The 20,558-nt window shown below is 43.0% G+C and overlaps 1 protein-coding gene across 1 annotated transcript in view; it reads right to left on the bottom strand.

The window, feature by feature from the left end:
• Nucleotides 1-19,007, bottom strand: part of MTHFD2L (methylenetetrahydrofolate dehydrogenase (NADP+ dependent) 2 like) — a gene marked incomplete at both ends in the record, with an annotated part of 45,119 nt that extends 26,112 nt beyond the window's left edge. Inside the window, 3 exons of the mRNA XM_083377939.1 lie at nucleotides 7,812-7,934; nucleotides 9,426-9,610; nucleotides 18,874-19,007. Of these exons, the coding sequence (XP_083234065.1) occupies nucleotides 7,812-7,934; nucleotides 9,426-9,610; nucleotides 18,874-19,007 (442 nt within the window). The remainder of the gene's footprint in view (nucleotides 1-7,811; nucleotides 7,935-9,425; nucleotides 9,611-18,873) is intronic.
• Between the last annotated feature and the right edge of the window lie 1,551 nt (nucleotides 19,008-20,558).

Raw genomic sequence — 20,558 nt, 5'->3', positions numbered from 1 at the left:
GGAAATTACCAATATGCTAATTGGGTCTACCACTACCTTCCCCCTTTGTGATGTATTTCCTATCCTGCTCATGATGCTGTACTAGGATCCACCCCTTCTGGGTTGGACTTCCTCCTTCTCTTTGCTCCCTTGTGTTCCATCCTCCATTGTAACATTTGAACACAAGCCATGCGGACAGTAATCCTGTTACTGTCTTTCGACCTTAAAGCTCCGTCCAGATTCACCTGACCACACCTTCTCTGCTGTAACCATCTTATAAAGGTATTTCAGATGAACCAGGTGCTTTATGAGTTCACTGTCTGGAAAGGGCCGTTAAATGTGACTAAATTCACTTAAACAGACCAATGTGTCTTAACAAGGAATTAAAATCACGATCACAACGTGTTTGATCCAGAACAATGGGGAAGAGTTGCTTTCTATGTAAACAATGACTATAGGTAAAGGTAAAGGTTCCCCCGCACATGCGTGCTAGTCGTTTCCGACTCTAGGGGCCGGTGCTCATCTCCGTTTGAAAGCCGAAGAGCCACTACAGAAATACAGAATACTAGAGATGAAAACTTTCTTGAAAGTATTTTGAGTAAATATTAGAGGAAAAAGAAATGACATTGTCATAGGCATGTACTACAGGCATGTAGTATTAACCAGGTTACATTGTAGCAATGGGGGACTTTAACTACCTGACATTAACTGGGAAACAAACTGCAAGCTATAGGAGATCAAATTGGTTCCTGATCTGCCAGCTAACAACTTTGTCACCCAAAAAGTGGAGGCAGGAACTAAAGAATCAGCTTCTCTGGACTTAATTCTAACTAATCACGATGAAATAATTGTGGAGGGACATCGGGGCAGAGTAAGCATGTCATACTAGAATTCACCATAATAAAGGCAGTGTCATGGCAGTGTTTTAGATGTTAAGAGAGCTGACTTTAATAAAACACGAGAAAAAATTAGGAAGGAATCCATGAATGGAAATCCTAGAAGGAAAAACAGTTCAAGATGCATGAGAAACTCTAAAAATTGAAATACTAAAGGCCCAAACAAAAACAATTATTAGAGGAAGAAGAACAAAATACATCAGATGAGATAAATATGGTTGCACAAGAGCTCTCTGACAAACCGAGAGACAAAAAAGTATAAAATATGAAAAACAGGGACATATAACTAAAACAGAACGCCAGCAAATAGTCTGAATCTGCAAGGATGGAATCATGAAGACTAAAGTTCAGAATGAACTAAGACTTGCAACAAATGCCAAAAATAAAATAAAAAATGTTTCTTTCAATATAAAAGGAACAAGTAAAAAGTCAAGGAAATGATAGGTCCACTAGTGGGAGAAGACTGCAAGAAGGCAACGGGCAGCAGAGAGGAAGTGAAGCTATTTAACTCCTTGTCTGCATCTGTCTTTATGCAAAAGAAAAAAATATAGCCAAGCTATCAAAAACAGAGGGAAAACAGAACAGGAATGCTGGTGAAAACAGATAAAAATTGGCAAAAGAATACCTATCCACTTTAGAAGAGTTCAAATAACCAGGACCAGATGGTTTACATCCCAGGGTACTGAAGGACCTGACAGATGTGATTTTAGAACCACTGAACAAAATTTTTCACAGCTCTGGACTGCAGGGAAACTGCCAGAGGATTGGAAAAGAGCTGAATGGTTCCCGTCTTCAAGATGGGAGAAAAAAGTGGATCCAGGAAACTTCAGAAAAATCAGCTTGATATCAATACCTGGAAAAGATAATCAAGCAGCAGATGTGTGAGCATCTAGAAACCAGCATGTGTTTGTTAAAAATATATCATGCCTGACAAGTCTCACTGCTTTCTTTGATAAAGTGATTAAATTAGTGAATGAGGGAAGTGCTGTGGATTACTTGGATTTCACTGAAACATTTGATGAAGAAGACCTCTATCCTACTTCTTGCTGGCATAGAACAATGTGGTATAGACAGTACCACCACCAGATGGATTTGTAGTAGGCTTACAAACTGCACCCAGCCTATAGTCTCAATGAAATTCCACCTATATGGTGGGAAGCATGCAGTGGAGTACCTCAAAGTTCTGTCTTGGGCCCAACGGTCTTCAACATCTTCACAAATCATCTAGATGAGAGGATAGAAGGGGAACTCATAACACTTGCAGACAATATCAAGTTGGAGGGAACTACCAATGCTTTGAAAGATAACGATTCAGAAGGATCTCGACAGACTTGAGAACTGGGCCATCTCCAACAAGATCCACTGAGGTGAGAAAAGTAAGTTCCTATCTTTAGGCAAATACACAGGTACAGAATAAGCAGTACCTGGATCAACAATAGTAACTGTGAGAGGGATTTGGTGTCCTAGTGGACCATCACTGAAGTATAAGCCAGCAGTGTGTTATACCAGTCAAAAAATCTAATGCAGTCTTTGGTTGCATCAACAGAGGGATAGGATCAAGATCACAAGAAATTATAATAAGACTTTATATTGCACTGGTGAGATCACACTTGGAACACTGTATCCAGTTCTGGTCACTATGATATATAAAAAAAGATTCTGAGGTCCTAGAAAGACTGCAAAGAGGAGCAATAAAGAGGATAAGGAGACTAGAGGCTAAACTGTATGATGATGAATGGTTACGGGAACTAGCCTAAGAAAGGATTAGAGATGACATGACAGAAGCTGTCTACCAGTATTTGAGGAGCTGTCACAGAGAAAACAGGGTCAATGTATTCTCCAAAACACCTGACAGCAGGACAAGTAGTAAAGGGTTTGAGCTTTTAAAGACAGCTCCAACCTGGAAGTAAGGAGAAATTTCCTGACAGTGAGGACCACTGAATCAATGGAGCAGCCTGCAATATCACTGGAGGTTTTCAAGAAAAGATTGGGGCAGCCTTCCATCCAGGATGGAATATGATGGTGCCTTACTTTGCAGGTCCCTCCCATCCCTATGATTCTATGAAATGGACAACTGCATGATATAAAATCCAGTCTCCAATTCTGTGCATTTCAATATCTACCCGGGAGCGAAGGTGTGCAGCCTCCTATGCTAAGGCTGGTCTACCTGAATGCCAGGTCCGTAGCTAACAAGGCTCACCTCGTTCGTGACCTAGTGGAGAGCGAGCACGCAGACCTGGCTTGCATCACGGAAACCTGGCTGGGCCCAGAGGGTGGTGTCCCCCTGGTTGACCTCTGCCCGCCAGGTTTCCAGGTGCTGCACCAGCCTCGGACCCATGGGAGGGGCGGGGGAGGGGCAGTTATCATCAGGGAGTCCCTTAGCCCGCGAGAGACCACCGTCCCTCAGATGATCGGGTGTGAGTCTCTCCTTCTGAGATATGGCCCGGGGGCGCAGTTGGGCCTGCTGCTGGCGGACCTACCACCTAATCGTGCAGTGGCAGCCCTGCCCGAGCTACTCGATGTCCTCTCAGGGTTGGTGGTTGAATTCCCAAAACTCATGGTCTTGGGCGACTTTAACCTACCGTCCCTGGGAGGATCGTCCGAACTGGCTCGGGAGTTCATGGCTTCCATGGCGGCCATGGACCTGTCGCAAATAATTTCTGGACCGACTCATGAGGGAGGCCACAACCCAGACTTGGTGTTCTTGTCTGGACGGTGGCGTGATGATATCGGTGGGGGTGCCACGACTGTTACGCCCCTGTCATGGACCGATCATCACCTTCTACGGCTAGACTTCCCCTTTGCCACTCCCCGCCGTGGGTGCACGGTGCCAACCAGATGGTACCGCCCTAGGCGCCTAATGGACCCTGATAGGTTCCAGGCAGCACTTGGGGATGCACATGCACTCCCTGCTCACAGCTCGGCGGATGCCTTAGTGGAAGCCTGGGAAAAGGCAGCCACGGAGGCTCTGGACCGAGTTGTACCCATGCGGCCTCTGACCCGGCGCAGATCCCAGCGAGCCCCATGGTTCACCGCGGAGCTCCGGGAGATGAAGCGTCGGAGACGGGGCCTAGAGAGCCGTTGGAGATCCAGTCGATCCGAATCCGACCGATTGCGATTAAGAATCCTCACCAGGTCTTATCTCGCTGCGATAAGGGTGGCAAAATCCAATTACTTTTCCACCCTCATCGCGTCTGCAGATAATTGCCCGGCTGCCTTGTTCAGGGTGACTCGCTCCCTACTGAACCAAGAGGTGAGGGAGGAACCCTTGCAGGGCCGAGCCGAAGAATTCGGTCAATATCTGCTGGATAAAATTGCTCGGATTCGGGACCGGCCTGGACTCCAACTGGGCTGAGTTGGAAGAACAAGACATGGACAGTCTTGTCGACGTCATCTGGGAGGAATTTGATCCTGTGACTCCTAAGGAAGTGGACAGGATTATGAGGAGGTTGAGCTCCTCCACATGCTTACTGGACCCGTGCCCTTCCTGGCTGGCTTATGCGGCTCGAGAGGGGACACGAGGCTGGTTCCTGGCGGTCATCTCTGCTTCTCTGAGTGAGGGTCACTTCCCCACCGCCTTGAAGGAGGCGGTGGTGAGACCTCTCCTCAAGAAGCCCACCTTGGACCCATCCTCATTGAATAACTTTCGTCCAGTCTCCAATCTTCGCTTCCTTGCGAAGGTTGTTGAGAGCGTGGTGGCGCACCAACTTCCTCAGGTCCTGGATGAAGTGGTTTATCTAGACCCGTGCCAATCGGGCTTCAGGCCGGGCTACAGCACGGAGACGGCATTGGTCGCTCTGATGAATGATCTCTGGAGAGCCCGGGACAGGGGCCATTCCTCTGTCCTAGTCTTATTAGACCTTTCGGTGGCTTTCGATACCATCGACCATGGTATCTTGCTGCGGCGCCTCAGGGGACTGGGAGTGGGAGGCACGGTTCTGCGTTGGTTCTCCTCCTTTCTCCAGGGTCGCTCACAGTTGGTGTTGGCAGGGGGACAGAGGTCGACTCCGAGGCCACTCGTTTGCGGAGTCCCTCAGGGGTCAGTCCTCTCGCCTCTCCTGTTCAACATCTACATGAAACCGCTGGGTGAGATCATTCGTAGCTTTGGAGTAGGGTACCATCAGTATGCTGATGACACCCAGCTTTTCATCTCAACTCCAAACAACATCAGTGATGCCCTCGACGTGATGTCCCGCTGCCTGAAAGCGGTCCGGGAATGGATGGGGAGGAACAGGCTTCAACTGAACCTAGACAAGACTGAATGGCTGTACGTACCGGCAAGCCAGGTTACTCAGAGCATCCCATCCCTTAACATCGGGGATGAGTTACTACCCCCTGTTGATAGGGCCCGCAACCTGGGTGTCCTCCTAGACTCGCAGCTCTCCCTGGAAGATCACATAGGAGCTGTGACCAAGGGGGCCTTCTCCCGGGTTCGACTGGTGCGCCAACTACGGCCTTATCTGGACCTGGATGCCTTACGTACAGTCACCCATGCCCTTGTGACCTCTCGCCTAGACTACTGTAACACTCTCTACATGGGGCTGCCCTTGAGATCCACTCGGAAGCTTCAACTGGTGCAAAGTGCAGCGGCACGGACACTTTTGGGAGCTTCCCGATACTCCCATATCACACCTCTCCTCCGTGCGCTGCACTGGCTTCCAGTTGCCTTCCGGGTGAAGTTCAAGGTGCTAACAATGACATACAAAGCCCTACATGGCATGGTCCGGACTACCTACGGGAGCACCTTCTGCCAATGTCAACACCCCACCGCCCTGTGCGCTCCCACAGAGAGGGCCTCCTCAGGGTGCCACCGCTCAAGGAATGTCGGCTGGTGGCTCCCAGGGGGAGGGCATTCTCAGTGGGTGCGCCAGCCCTCTGGAACTGCTTACCAACTGAAATCCGGATGGCCCCCGACCTCCGCACCTTCCGGCACGACTTGAAGACTCACCTATTCCAGCAGTCTGGCCTGGCCTGATAGCTCTAATTGGGGTCCCAGTTTGTTTTGTTTTGTTTATTGTTTTTCAGTACTGTTATTATGTTTGCCTACCTTACTCTGTACACCGCCCCGAGTCCCTCGGGAGAAGGGTGGTTTATAAAAACAAATAAATAAATAAATAAATAAATAAATAAATCTATGTGATACTATATGATATGATATTAGGAATTTTGAAGTTGGGTATTACCAATATATTGATGACACTTAAAATTATTTTCCTATACCACTACCAGGTAATTTTTGATAATGAAGTGGCTCTCCCAATGCCTATGTGCAGTTGGGAATGAAAAACTCTTTCATATACAATAACCACAGCAAGAATCCTATATGTAAGAAGGTGAAGGATTTGCAATATCTAGAAGAATGGATGGTTAGACTGATGGAATTGGCAGAATGGCAAAATTGACAGCTTTGATTAAAGAAAAGAAAAGCAGTTTGATTTCTACTTAGAAACCAATTTTGGACTTTTTGCAAAAAAACAGAGAAATGAAATTGTGATTTTGGGATTTATTAGAATTATATAGGATTACAGAAGCAATATAGACAATTGCCAATTTTAGACTAAGTGTTGGACTTTTATCTACATTTGTAGCAAAGTAAGTTGGAAGCCATTATTTTTCTCTCTAGTTTTTCCTTTCTTCTTTTCCTCACACTTTTTTCTTGATTTTTGTCTGGTTCTTTCTTTTATTTTTCTTGCTTGTTTAGTTTTTATTCATGCTTCTGAAATTTAATAAAATCATATTTTAAGAAAAGGAATAAAGGATTTAATATGCTGAAACAGAATCAAGGCAAAATGAAAGTGGTTTTTGTGAGGTTTCATAATTTCAGGAGATAGTAGATCTACCTGTTGTGAATGTGGTTGTACAAACCCACAGGGCTTTTTTTCTCATAGAACGCTCAGAACGGAGTTCCGGCACCTTTTTTGGATGGAACCTTGTAGGGTAGGCAAGGCGGGTTGTATGACATGTGTGAGTTCCGGCACCTTTTTCTTTTACAAAAAAAGCACTGCAAACCCAAGACAGCAAGTTGAGATATGTCCTTTTCCCACGCTGCAGCAATGGCCAGGGCAGCGCTTTAGTGAATGTTTCAGTCAATGTTTCAACAATGTCCTTTTCCTGGAAGATGATTTTAGCGCAGAGCTGTCAGCACTGATAACCTCTAGGCTTAACTCTGCATGGTGCTGTTTTTGAATCTATGCCAGACAGTCTGGACTTTAGAATAGAGTTCAGAATATTTCTCTATTAAGAGAATACAGACACTGGCTGCTAGTTTCTTTCCAAAAATGCTGGTTATTACCAGGAAAGCCCTATTTAGCCTTAAATAAAAGATACTCGGAAAGACTTTCTTCTTTATAGTTCTCTCAGCTTCATTCATGGCAATTTAAAATGAACTTTCTCTTGGAGCTATTGCTAATTTTGGGGGGAAAATTGGAAAGGACAGGACTGATCTGTTGCCACCTGCAGGGATGTCTGATAAAATATATGGCAATTTGGCAATCAGATTTTAGCTATGCTTATAAAGGATTAAGCAATGTGACAGAAATAACAAATATTTAGAGAAAAAATCATTAGAAAAATAAATACGAAAGCACGTAAAAATGCAAGTAGAAAAATAGGGACCACGACGGTGGGAAGGTAACAGCGTTCCGTGCACCTTTGGCGTCTAGTCATGCCGGCCACATGACCACGGAGACGTCCTCGGACAAGCGCTGGCTCTTCGGCTTTGAAACGGAGATGAGCACCGGCCCCTAGAGTCGGAAACGACTAGCACGCATGTGCGGGGGAACCTTTACCTTTTAAAGACAGCAATGACCTAAGGAAATGGATCGCTGATAAACCTTTTCTCTTGTGCCAGAACAGAGGTACTAGTTTAACTGCATTTTTCTCATACATTCTCAAGTCATTCCACTTTCTGACTCCATATGAAACAGAATTCATTACCTGGCAAAGGTAACTGGACTAATATGCCACTGACTCTTGAATCCTTGTTTAATTTGCCAGTGAGATCTAAAAGTTCTTCTTGAGAAATTTCCTTGGGTCTCAGTATTATTTCACTACAAATGCCTAAAACAATACACAAAAGAAATATCCTTAGCAACAATGGTTTGCATTTGTCTCTTGCAAGATTTGCTACACAAATCAAATTATGCACTTCCACATTTAATGGCACTATAATTTATCTTTGTTCAAGCTTCTACAACAGGTAAAAAAAATTCATACATTGCTTAATTATCTAGGACCTATGCAGGCAACCTGGAACTGTTGAATCTCTTCTGAAACCCAATTTTCTGAAAATTAAAGAAATGATTTTTCTAGAAGCCTGAAGGAAGAGGAACCGGGGGGCAAGCAACAAAATGTACACCTTACAAACTTGCCTGTGACATTGAAACAGCTTGACTCGTGATGTCATGACACGTGTTTCAAAATGTTGGCATCATTGCGGTCCTGATTGGGTGCCTTTTTGAGAAATATATGAATTTAGACATCAGTGAATGGGTCAGGCTACTTGAGAGACCATCTCATCCCCTGGGATTGGCCCGTCCCACCCAAGCTGGCAGAGGAGGAATGCTGCAAGTCCTGTCAGCCTGATTAGTCTGCCTGGGTCCAGAAGAGCCTTCTCTGCGGTTGCACCTGCCCTGTGGAACATCTTACTCCTCGGTGTGAGGTTGGCCCCCACCCTCCTGACCTTCCGGAAGATCCTAAAGACCTGGCTCTGTTTGTTAGCCTGGGGCTTCAGTGGAGGAGAATCACAATGAATGTGGTTGATCGATTAACAACAGATCTCACCTTCCCCCCCCCACCATCCTGCTCCTGCTCTCCCCAATTTTTAATTGGGCCCATAGTGCTTGGCTTTTGTATTGATTTACTTACGCTTTTAGTTTATACAGTTTTGATTTTTTTTATGATTGTAAACCACCCAGAGTTACCCTGAGGTAAGATGAGCAGCCTATAAATGTTATTAATAAATAAATAAATACATAAATAATAAAATAGGCTTCATACAGTAAAGGTATATAGGAATGAGACCCGCAGAGAGATGCTGTCTAGGAAACAGATAATGCGCAGAAAAAGAGGCTCAGAAAGGACTCTCAGGTTGCAAAGGAGATGGTACAAGTTTTAGACTTGCAAGATTTTATTAATGTAGCCTTACAATAAAGTAGAATTAGCTCATCGGGCCGTGTTTCCTGTCTGTTGTTCTTGGGAAAGCTGATATTAATCTTGTCGTGCCTCACCCAAACCATACAAAAATATTGTCCCTGAATAAGCGTGTCAGCTCTCCTGCCTTGCATCATTGCCACATCCATTAAAGCAGACATGTGAAACTCGCGACATCACGTGACGTAGCGCGACATATTGGAACTTTTTCCCATTGCCGACAATGGGATGGGCGCGGTTTCTCCGTGACGCTCCGGCCCGCGGGCCGGCAGTTTGACACCCCTGCATTAAAGCCTCATTCTTCAAAAAAATAAAATCATACGCAAGTAAAATATTGTATCTATTATGAAAACAGCCTGGGTTGGCAACATGCAAACTCTATTAAAAAAAAAACCATACCTACTGCTGCAGCTGCTTTTACTTTATTTCTTACATAAGTGTGACTAGCTGGGTTTTCTCCTACTAAAACAACAGTGAGATGAGGTCTCTTGTGGCCAAGGGTAAGCCATGATTTGATATCTCTTTGTATTTCCTCACAGACTTGTGCAGCCAGCCTTCTCCCTGAGATAATAGTTGCTTCATTCCTACAAGAGATAAAATGAAAACTTTAAAGAGAATCCGTCTAAACTTTTACAGCCAAGGAAATTACAATACAGCACTAGTCACAAGTTTAAAACGTATAAAGTATGTTTTATTGCAGCACATTTAGTTGTTGGACAATTCATGTGAACATGTAATATTTGAGGAGAGGCTCATTCAATATTAAATTGTACATTGGAACAAGATTTTTGGAATGGCAAATTCCTCTAGCCCAGGGGTGTCAAACTCAATTTCATTGAGGGCCACATCAGCATTGCGGTTGCCCTCAAGGGGCCGGGTGGATGTGGCCTGGGTGGGCGTGGCCTACTGGGTGGGCATGGCTAGAGTGCATATGGCCTACTGGGTGGGCGTGGCCAGCTCTACATCGTTCGCATCAAGGGTGCGTATGGGGGCCTGGGCAGGAGTGGGACAGATCTGAGGGTTTCTGGCAGAAGGAGGGTCTCTGGGCCAGGGCCAAGGCAGTGGGGGCCGTTCCCTCACTGTTTCCAGGATGGCTTCGCGGGCCACATGAAACCACTTTGCGGGCCGCATCTGGCCCCCGGGCCTTGTGTTTGACATGTCTGCTCTAGCCTGATCCTACCCCTTAAACTTTCGGATTCAGCTAGGCCTTCATTCTGGCCTGTTTCAGGAGCGCCTAGCAAACTATAGGTTAATGCAACATCTCTGAGTGAGATGAGTCCTTTTTCATAAATAAAATTATTAGCATAGCAATAAAATGCTTTGAAAATAATGGTCACAAATAATTTGACACATTTCTAGCAGTTATTGTCTTCTAATAGTATCCACAAAATAAAGGTAGGAGGGAAAGGAAAGGGGGTGTGCGAATTGGAAATAGCAGTTTATTACCATTGTAGTAGAGATGATATACTGAGGGATAGTATTAGGAAAGTGAAGCAGAGAATGTATTTGTGCTTAAAGAAGAGGGTATAACATTGGTTCAAGCCTCACTTGCTGATTAGACCTTGTGATGCAGTTTAAAAAAAAAACCTGCACGAAGAAGGCTGAAGAACATGTTCTAAGACTAAGAGGCTGAGTGCCATTGAAGCATTCTGCAAAAGGAGCAAAAGATTAAGAGGCAACCTCTGGGTAAAATCTAGATTGCAAAGAAGAGTCCAGAAGCCCTGGGCAAAGGATCCATCTAATTTTGAGGATGTCAGAACTAAACTAAACTAATTTCATTATGAATAAGGTAGGATGTTTAATCATTATTTACTGAACAAACCATAATACCCAAGTTCACAAATATTACTCCATAATCGGTAGGCACTAAATCTAAAAGAATTAAGCCACATTATGATTTACTAGCCCTATAGAGACTTATTAATTTTATTATGGGCTTTGGAAGCAAGGAGTACTTCAAGACCTTTCTCTGACTGGAAGTCCTTGGGACTCTTTGAGCTTGGCTGTTTGCTTGCAGGTATTTTATTACCCAACTAGATAACATGTGCTAGTCAATGTGTGGTTCGCTTTCTTTTATATACAGTAGCATGCTCTCCAGGCTGGACAGGACATCAATCCTGCTTATTACCCAGCTAAAAAGCAGAAAACAATACCCTAATTAAGGAACCACCAAGGAGAAAACCATAACCTCGTCAACACTACCAGGACAAGCATCTTATACAAATACAGAGGAAACCCCAGATTCATTAGCACTGTTAACGCTATATTGTTCGATAATGAAACATCTGCAAACAACAACAAAGTTCAGAGAGCACCAAGAACTCCACAATTCAACCAGGTTATGAATATTCTGTTCTATTGGGTCCTCTCATTGACGAATTAATTTAAAATTTTCATCACATTAAAAAAGCCTAATCAGGATTTAGATCAAAATTCTAAATTATATTATATTTACTTCCAACTATATATAAAATGCTACTTAAATCTGCCACATGTAACAGTCCTAATCATTTATAATTACCATTGAAACTAAAATATCCCATGGGTACAGATTCTGTTTCACAATATTCTGTGGCTTCCTAGTTCTTTTTATTTTAAAATTGCTATTGTTATGATTTTAAACATCTTTCTGATGATGTATGCTATCTTAGCTATTATTAATTGATATAATTAATTACATTTATTTTGCAGCCTTTCTTTTAAAAAAGACTGAGTGATTCTTCACCCTCAATTTTACCCTCAGAATATAGTTTACAAGATATCTGCAAGAGATAACTCTTCACATTTGCAGCTGTGAATGCAGAGACCAGCAGCCAGGGTCTATATATCATCATATGGAAAGCAATATAACTGCTTGCAGGAGCCAATTCTTTTAAACGATGTTGTGCAAGGTGATGATCGATAGCAATCTTATTCAGAATAATATGTGCATTGTGGTAGCATTCTGAATACAACTGCTACAGAGGTTACCAATGGTGGGATTCAAATATGTGAACAACCGGTTTTTCTGCTTCTAGAAGTCCATTCTGGGCCCGGGCAACAAAAAATTAGCTACCGGTTCTGGCAAACTGGTGCAAATTGGCTGAATCCCACCACTGGAGGTTACATATTCAGCTAATTTACTTGTATGAAAACCCAATATCTTTCAGTTTTGCAAGCATTATCAGTTTTAGTTTTACTGGTTTTTTTATACATTTCAGTACATTTTGAAGAGATTAACTCCCTCTTCACATACAGTACAGATGGAAGAATATTTCTGGATGTAATCCTCTATAGATATGAAATAAGTAATCAAGCAATATAGAAGAAACACACTCTTCCATGAAAATCACAACGTGAATGTTCACATGTACACATTTATTAATAGGTTTGCTACACTTGATATAATCAAAATGAATTACATATCAAGAGAGTTTTTGGCTATTTCTATAATGCAATGTGAAATGCAAATGCTATGGACAATTATTTCAAGGGAGAGATTTCTGTCTAAACAAATTAAATACTAAAGTGAGAAGCTGCAGTATCATGTTTATTGAAACTAAAAATTATGAATGAAAGCATCTGCAGAAAAATACCTTTTATTATCTAAATTTATTACTTAACAGCATCCCTTTGATTCATAAAGTAAATGAGTTTAAGGGGCATGGGGAAAGCAGAGAAACCTGAATTCCGAAGATGGAATCTCTTCTCCCTCTGATGCTCCTAGAAGAGAAAAGAGAAACCAATAAGCATGGGCACACTTGCCTCAGGTTCTCCCCAGCCATGTCCCATAACTCATCTTCATTAACTGGATGATCTGATTGATAGGAAATTCTGCCTCAGAAAGCTGTAATAGCTCTGAATCTACTGAATACACCAAAGTTAAGTTATCACACCAAAACAGAAGGAGTTTTCATATTTATTTAGCTGCTCCAACTGGCAAAAAGACTCAAGAACAAGCTATCAAATAGTCCCTCTGTAAACTGTATGGGCTTTTTAAGCCAGAATGAACAGGTCTTCCTAGCACGACATCATAATAGCAATTTCAAAACAGGCCTGCATGAGGTGACCCATATCAGCTGTATCGTGGTACCAAAAATCAGGAGACGTCTGGTAGCACATTTTCTGACTAATATGTTTTATTGAAAATCATAAGGTTTTATGAAATGCAGCTCTCTTCAACAAATACACATAGACTGAGCTGCAGGTCAGCTCATCAGTGGCCAAACTGAGATAGGATTTAAACTAGAATGAACAGGGGTAGGATGGTAAGAGAGCAAGAGACAGATTAGCAATGCTATATAGTTGAAATAATTACATATTTTATCAATTAGCTTTTGTGATATGTTAATTATGTTTGTTAAAATGGGAAGGATCCGCATTGCATCAAGTAAACTTTAAATAAAGTTAACCAGTCTGGCAGTGAAAATCCTTCACAATACATGAGACTGGGTTTTTCTTTTACCTGCTCCTGTATTTTCGCAGCCAGACTGTTTAACTTTCTTTAAAGTTTACTTGATGCAAAACGCGGATCCTTCCCATTGTGCATCAAGTAAACTTTAAAGAAAGTTAAAGTCTGGCAGCAAAAATCCAGGAGTGGGGACACAATCTGGGTTTTTTGAGATGCCAGACTAGTGTGCATTCACATGCCTCCAACCCCCTTGCTTGCTGCAAAGTCAGATTGCAGCAAGCAAGGGATTGGAAGCACATGAATGCGTGCTAGTCTGGCCATTTCAGAGCTGGTCCCAAAGTGAAGGGAATCATTCCCACCCCACCTGATTGCTGTGGAGCTTCGTTTCCAAAGACCCTCTGCACAGGCTCCAGACAAACCGAGATCCAGGACTAAAAAAGCAACGGGAGTGAAGGGCTGTTCGAAGGAGGTGGAGGAAGGAGAAAGTGGGAGCACCACTACCGAACAGGCAAGGCACGACAGATGTTGGGACGTGGAAGGCTTGGCTATGGGGACCCTTCAGCATGGTAAGCGGTTGTGGGGTGCATAGGCAGCTCCTCCCCACCTACTTTGCGGCAGCGGCACTGGCACGACATAGAAGAAGTGTGGCAGCAGTCACATGGGTCCTGGATGAAGCTGTTGGTACCGCCGCCGCAAGGCAGGTGTCAGGAAAATAGTAAGACATCCCCCCAAAATAAGCCTAATGGGTCCTTTGGCCCCAAAATAAATATAAGACACAGGCTTATTTGGGGGAAAACATGGTAGATGGTGCTTCTCATAGGTCAGTGGTGGCGAACCTATGGCATGCATGCTAGAGGTGGCACTCAGAGCCCTCTCTGTTGGCATGCGTGCCACTGCTGCCAGCAGCAGGTCCATCAGGCTGCCATCGCCGCCCGGAGCAGGAGCCCCGCCCAGCACAAAGGAGGCAAAGCGGCCAAATAGCAAGCTCGAGTAGAGGTGGTAGAGCACAGGTCACCAACCATTGTCGATTGGTGGACTGGAAGGGAGGGGGGAAGCATTTTACATGTGTGCATGTGCGCAAGGGGCCGCGAGCATGCACACACTGCAAATGGGGTGGGGCTAGTGCCTGTGTGATACTCTCTAGCCCTGCCCTGTTTTTGCGTGGTGCAGGGCCTTATATCTGCACCCCACGGCACCGTGGCAGCTGTTTTTGCACCCCTGCTTTTGCAAGCCAGAGGTGGCACTCAGAAGGGCCTCCCTGCCCCCCCTGAGCGCATCACGATGCTAATGCAGCCCTGGCACTTTGCGATAAATAAGTGGGTTTTGGGTTGCGGTTTGGGCACTCGGTTTCTAAAAGGTTCGCCATCACTGTCATAGGTAATTTCAGGAGTAGGGCCTTCATAGTATTAGCTGGGGTTGTGGCTCTGGAACTTTTTCCTGTCTAGCTATACAGAGCGCAACTAATGATGAGCAGGAAAGCTCTTAAAGAGTTCTGTGATTTCATGCATTCAACTCTAATGTAGTTCTTTATAGCAGAATGGGCTTTCCTACTTTATACCATGACCTATGATTTAAATTTAAATAGCAGAATTTCAATTTCATGTATATCAAACCTTAGTTTAGTGTTTTAATATAATAAGCAGCAGAAGGTGAAAGGGTTTTTTCAAAGATGAACATCATATGTTCGGAGAAGAGAAGTCGCCTGTTTCTAATATATCAAACACAATGACTATTAAGTCTAATCGGCCTACCTCAAAAGGAATCCTACTCTTACAGTGAAGAAAAGATAGTTAATGATAAATCACACAGCCGATGATGCTTGGATAAAAACGAAGAAAATTGCAAGTGAGGATGCCAATTAAGGAGCAATATGGAAATATCTTAAATAACAGTTTTATTGTTTTTGTCAGATATTATTTAATATTTTTTCATTAATATTTTAAAAATCTTTCTTATGACAATATATTTTTAGCTCTTTGATTTGCATAGTTCTGAAATTTTTTGTGTGCCTCTTTTATTGTTCTTATTTAAGTATTAAATGAGTGAAATAATAAACTACCTTTCAGTATATTGTTTTTTAATAACAAAAACAGTCATTAGAGCAGAGAACCGGTTGTTAAATTATTTGAATCCCACCACTGCCCACTATCACCTTGTGAGACAGATTGGGCTAGAAAATGACAACTCTAAGCTCATCCAGTGAACTTGTAAGGCTGAATCTGAACTTCAACCTGGCTTTCTTATTTGTCTTATTTTTACCCTTCCTCTTCAAAATAGTGCTGCTATCTTATCTGGATAACAATGACACAAATTGCCCTCTAGCACACCTATTATGCTAGAGAGATCTCAGTGGCTCTTTTTTATCCCAGATATTTGTGGCCATGTGCATATGAATTAAACATAAAAGCCACACAATACATAGCAATCATCTGTGTGAGAGCTCCAATCTGAGTTGGTCATCTGGACCAAAGGTTTATTTTTCCAAGCTTTTGGGCTTGTGCTGGAGCCCATCTTCAGTTCCCATACTCCCCTCCACTCACAAAAGACATACCTGGTATGTATTAAAAGGGGGGGGGGAATGGAAATTTAAATTGTTATCGCTTCTGCAGCTTTAAAGTGTGAATTTATATTTTTAGCATAAAAATTGGTTTTTTTGGTCTTGGTCTAAATCAGGGATCAGCAACCTGAAACAGTGAAAGAGCCACTCGGAACCGGTTCCCTCACAAAAGGAAAAACTGGGAGCCGCAAAAAATGTGTGCACATGCACGTACATGCGCGCATGCACAGAACAGGGTTTGACTGAAGAGTGGAGCCAAGGAGAGATATGCACCTACCCTGCATATTTGATTGGTTGAACTTTTTTAGTCCCACTTTTTTTTTTTGGACTGCACATGTCAGAGGACTGGGAGCCGCAGGAGACGGCTGAAAGAGCTGCATGCGGCTCCGGAGCCGCAGTTTGCAGACCTTTGGTCTAAATGGTCTAAATGAGAGGCCAATCAGGGTTTTAATATAGCTGAATATACAATATTTTCAAGCCACATTCTTTCTTTATTTTATGGCATATCATTTTTCCAAAACAATTTTAACACTTAATACAAACATGATTAAAATACACTATATGTAATAATAAAAACACAGACATCCAAAGACATGTAGAATAATCTCAAATGGCTCCCTGGTATAATTATTACGTGCTAAATAAATGCAGCATATTAGATCCCTCAGTTTCATTAAAAAGCTGACCCAAAGCTATTCAAACATAAATACCACAATTTTATTCTGCTAAATATCTGAAAAAATAATTGCATTTATTCATAATGGCCTTCTTTAAATATCATAAGGAAAGAATTCTTCTGAGGAACAGTATATATTTCTCTCTCTTCTCTTTGGATTCTACTCCCAGCAAAAGCTGGACAAACTATACAATCCTGACTTGTTTTCCCCGAACAGTTTACAAATGGAAGTGAAATGGATGGGTGGGTTGACACAGTTTCAGATATTGTCTTATTAGAAGGTGAATGAGGAACAAAGCTGGAACACTTAAACAGAAGGTGTCAGCAAACTGCTTATTGATGATGCTAAAATTCTGAATCGTCTTGATAGATAAACCGATCTATGCAATGATAAATCAATCAGCTTAACTCATGCAGTTAAGATCTATGCAGTATTTGCTCTTCCCCAATTAGCCAATTATCTATTACACAGAGATAGCTCTGATGTCACATCTGAACCTGGAATTCCACATTGTGTCAAGAAAAGCCAAGATCACAAACCCACTTGTGGATAGATTGCAAATATTTCCTTAAATGCAATGCAGCACAGTCCTAAGGTTGATATGTAAACCAATATCCTTTTCTGCTTTGTTTGCTACCTGATTTGAGCAATAAAACAGGAATGTCAAGACTGACCAAATTTTTTTATATGTCTTTAAAAAGAAAAATAAACCATAGGGTGGCCTTGAAAATCTTCATTCCTGTTATAATAGAATAATCAATTACCTCCTCCATAAGAGTAATAGTAAACTGTTAATGATGATGCTTACCGTTATAGGTAGTCTCGACTTATAACCATTGACTGAAGTTACAATGGCACTGAAAAAAGTGACCGTTTTTCACACTTATGAACAGTTCAGCATCTCTGTGGTCACATGACAAAATTCAAAAACTTGGCAACTGGCATTTATTTATGACAGCTGCAGTGTCTCTGTGTCATGTGATCACCTTTTGCAACCTCTTGACAAGCAAAGTCAAAGGGGAAGCTAGGATCACTTAAAATCTGTGTTACTAAGTTAATAATTGCAGTTATTCACTTAACAACTGTGGCAAGAAAGGTCATAAAATGAGGCAAATTTCACTTAATTATCTTGCTTAGCTATGGAAATTTTAAGCTCAGTTGTGACCAAAAGTCAAGTACTATCTTGTATTCCAGTCCTGACAGAAAATAATATCTGACCATCTACCTCAGGGGTGTCAAACTGTCAGCCCATGGGTTGGATGCATCATAGCGAAACTGCGCCCACCCCATTGTCGGCAATGGCAAAAAAGTCACGATACGTCACAACACGTCACGTGACGTTGCAAGTTTGACACCCCTGATCTACCTCAATTTTTCAAAGTTGACATGTCTTTAAATGACATTAAGCACTCTCATTCGATCCAAAGGGTGTGCTATCTATTGGGGGTGCTCATTTATAAAACTACAGTCATGGACAAATCAAATATCCTGATTGTATTTTCCTTTAGATAATCCACCCTTCCCCCAAAAAAGAAAAATTCTCCAACTAACAGCAATATCACCAGGATGAATTTAAAACAATAAAACACACAGTAGATCTAACATACAAATGAAGGAGATTGCTTACAAAAGCAGGGGTACATAAGAACTTGGACTTCTTACTATCCACCACTGAAATATCTTTCTCATGACAAGTTGAGGTACCGATACATTTGACATAAGAAGGAAGATGCAATGACGTCGTCACTAACAAGTCCCCGTTGTCACGTTTCTTCACCTTTTCTGCTACAGATTAGGGATTTACATGGCTTAATGAGCTGCATAGCGAGCAAATAAATAGTCCTAAAAATACAAAGCTGCACCTGGGCTGCTCGTTGCTCACGACCTGTGACTCTCCTTGAAGCCGATGCAAAAGGTCTCTCTTGGGCCTTTTGGAGCGAAGCACGCGTTTCGTGCATAAGACGCACGCTGGTTCCCCGGCGTTTCCGTTCCAGAGGATCTCAGGCGCACGGTTCCCTACCGGGTCGAACCTCTAGTCACACCTTCATGGCTGGAGAAAAGCCTGCAACTGAGTTACATCCTTCGGTTCCTTTAGTCCTTCCTGCTTTCCCTCCCGCTCGAGTAGCGCAAGGACACAGCCTCTGAGCATTGCTCGGTTTGCAGCCTAGATCAGGGGAAGGCTTAGTGTTCCCTGAATACCATCCAGCCCTTCGCATTTCCTACCTGCTGCCGTTGCTGGGGCAACTGCTCCGGCTGCAGTTCTGAGAGGTATTTCTTACGCTCGGCAAGAGGAGGAAGCCTCCCCGCCGTCTCCCCCGTAACAGCAGGAGGCGGCTGGGGACGCCTGTCGCCGCCATAGCAGGGTCCCTGGGTGTTCACCAAGCCGGCTGCCTTTGAATCGGCCCCGCCTTCTTCCTGCGCTGTTCCGAGATGGCTGCGGAGATGCTCTGCCTGTGCCGCCAGAGGCAATTATTTTTGAGAACTGACTTGCTGTATCCTTTGGGAAAGGAAAGATAATTTGTTCCCCAGAGAATGGAAGGCTGAACAGATGCAACCCTGCAGCCCATGAGCAAAGAGCTTTTTTAGGAGGAGCAATGAGGACCAATCACGGAGGCCCCATCTCCAATATATGGTTTAATATTACTGCAAATTATTGATAGAATATTGTCCTTCAAGGCAGGCACATCACACATTGTACCATAATATCAAGAAGGGTTGACTCCCATCTATCTGGGATACGTTGTTTTTGTGGCAGATTAAAGCTACCATATTTAGTTTGCAATCTCCCCTTGCCCCCACCTCACCTCCACCCCTGTGACTGCATCATAGCAACAAAGACTATTGTTTTCCTAGTGTATATTGTGATCTTGCCACTCAAACATGGTAACCTCAAACATGGACTCGGTGGGATTCAAATATGTGAACAACCGGTTCTCTGTGTGGATGCTGCTTCCAGAAGTCCATTCTGGGCCTGGGCAATAAAAAATTAGCTACTGGTTGTGCCGAAGTGGTGCGAACTGGCTAATCCCACCACTGCATGGACTCCTGTTTACTAGGCTGTGGTGCAGTGCATGGATTCGATGAACATTTTCTCCCTGTACCTGAAACTAATTTTTTACTATGGCCAGCAGAGGGATCCAAGTACTGTGTAAAATTAGTTATGCTTCCCCCCCCCACTCCCCTTCTAGTGTCTGCTTGTTTTGCACTGAACTTAAAAAAAATATCCCCACCTTTACTATTTTTATAAATAACTGAAGTTAGCGTACTCCTCCCTCCTATTTTCATCACAATAACAACCTTGTGAAGTGAGCTGGGCTGCGAAAAAAAAATGACTAGCCGAAAGTCACCCAGCTGGCTTTTATGCCTAATGCAGTAGAGCTCATATCTCTTGGTTTCTAGCCCATTGCCTTCTTAACCACTAGACTAAACTGGCTCTCATTTGCTGTAAACCTGAATTTCATTTCTCCTGGGCCAGTCCTTCAACCACTACACCATATCTGCTGTCTTCAAATATAAATAAAACAGGTAAAACTGAAAAGTACAGCTAAAGAGAAAAGACATTAGTATGAATTTTCAGACTGCAGGAAACTCATAAAAATGGAAGAATTGGAATGCTGGAAAGATACCTTCAGAAAATGGTCAGGTAGGAGAAGGGACAACTAAAATTGTCTTGCTTACCGCAAGGAGATGGAAGGTTTAGTGAACTGGTGTAAGGAAAACAGCCTAGTGTTAAACATTAGGAAAAGAGATCATTGTTGATTTCAGAAAAGGCAGGCACAGCCACACTCCTCTGTGCATTAATGATTCACCTTTGGAGATGGTTAACAGCATCAAATTCCTGGGTGTGCAGTTAACAAGTAGGCTGGCTTGGCCACTCAACAGCAAGACTCTGGTGAATTGGGCACAGC

This window comes from Vipera ursinii (genome assembly GCF_947247035.1).
Source record: "Vipera ursinii genome assembly, chromosome: Z".
Taxonomy (NCBI): Eukaryota; Metazoa; Chordata; class Lepidosauria; order Squamata; family Viperidae; genus Vipera; species Vipera ursinii.
This window is presented reverse-complemented; position numbering and strand designations above follow the sequence as displayed.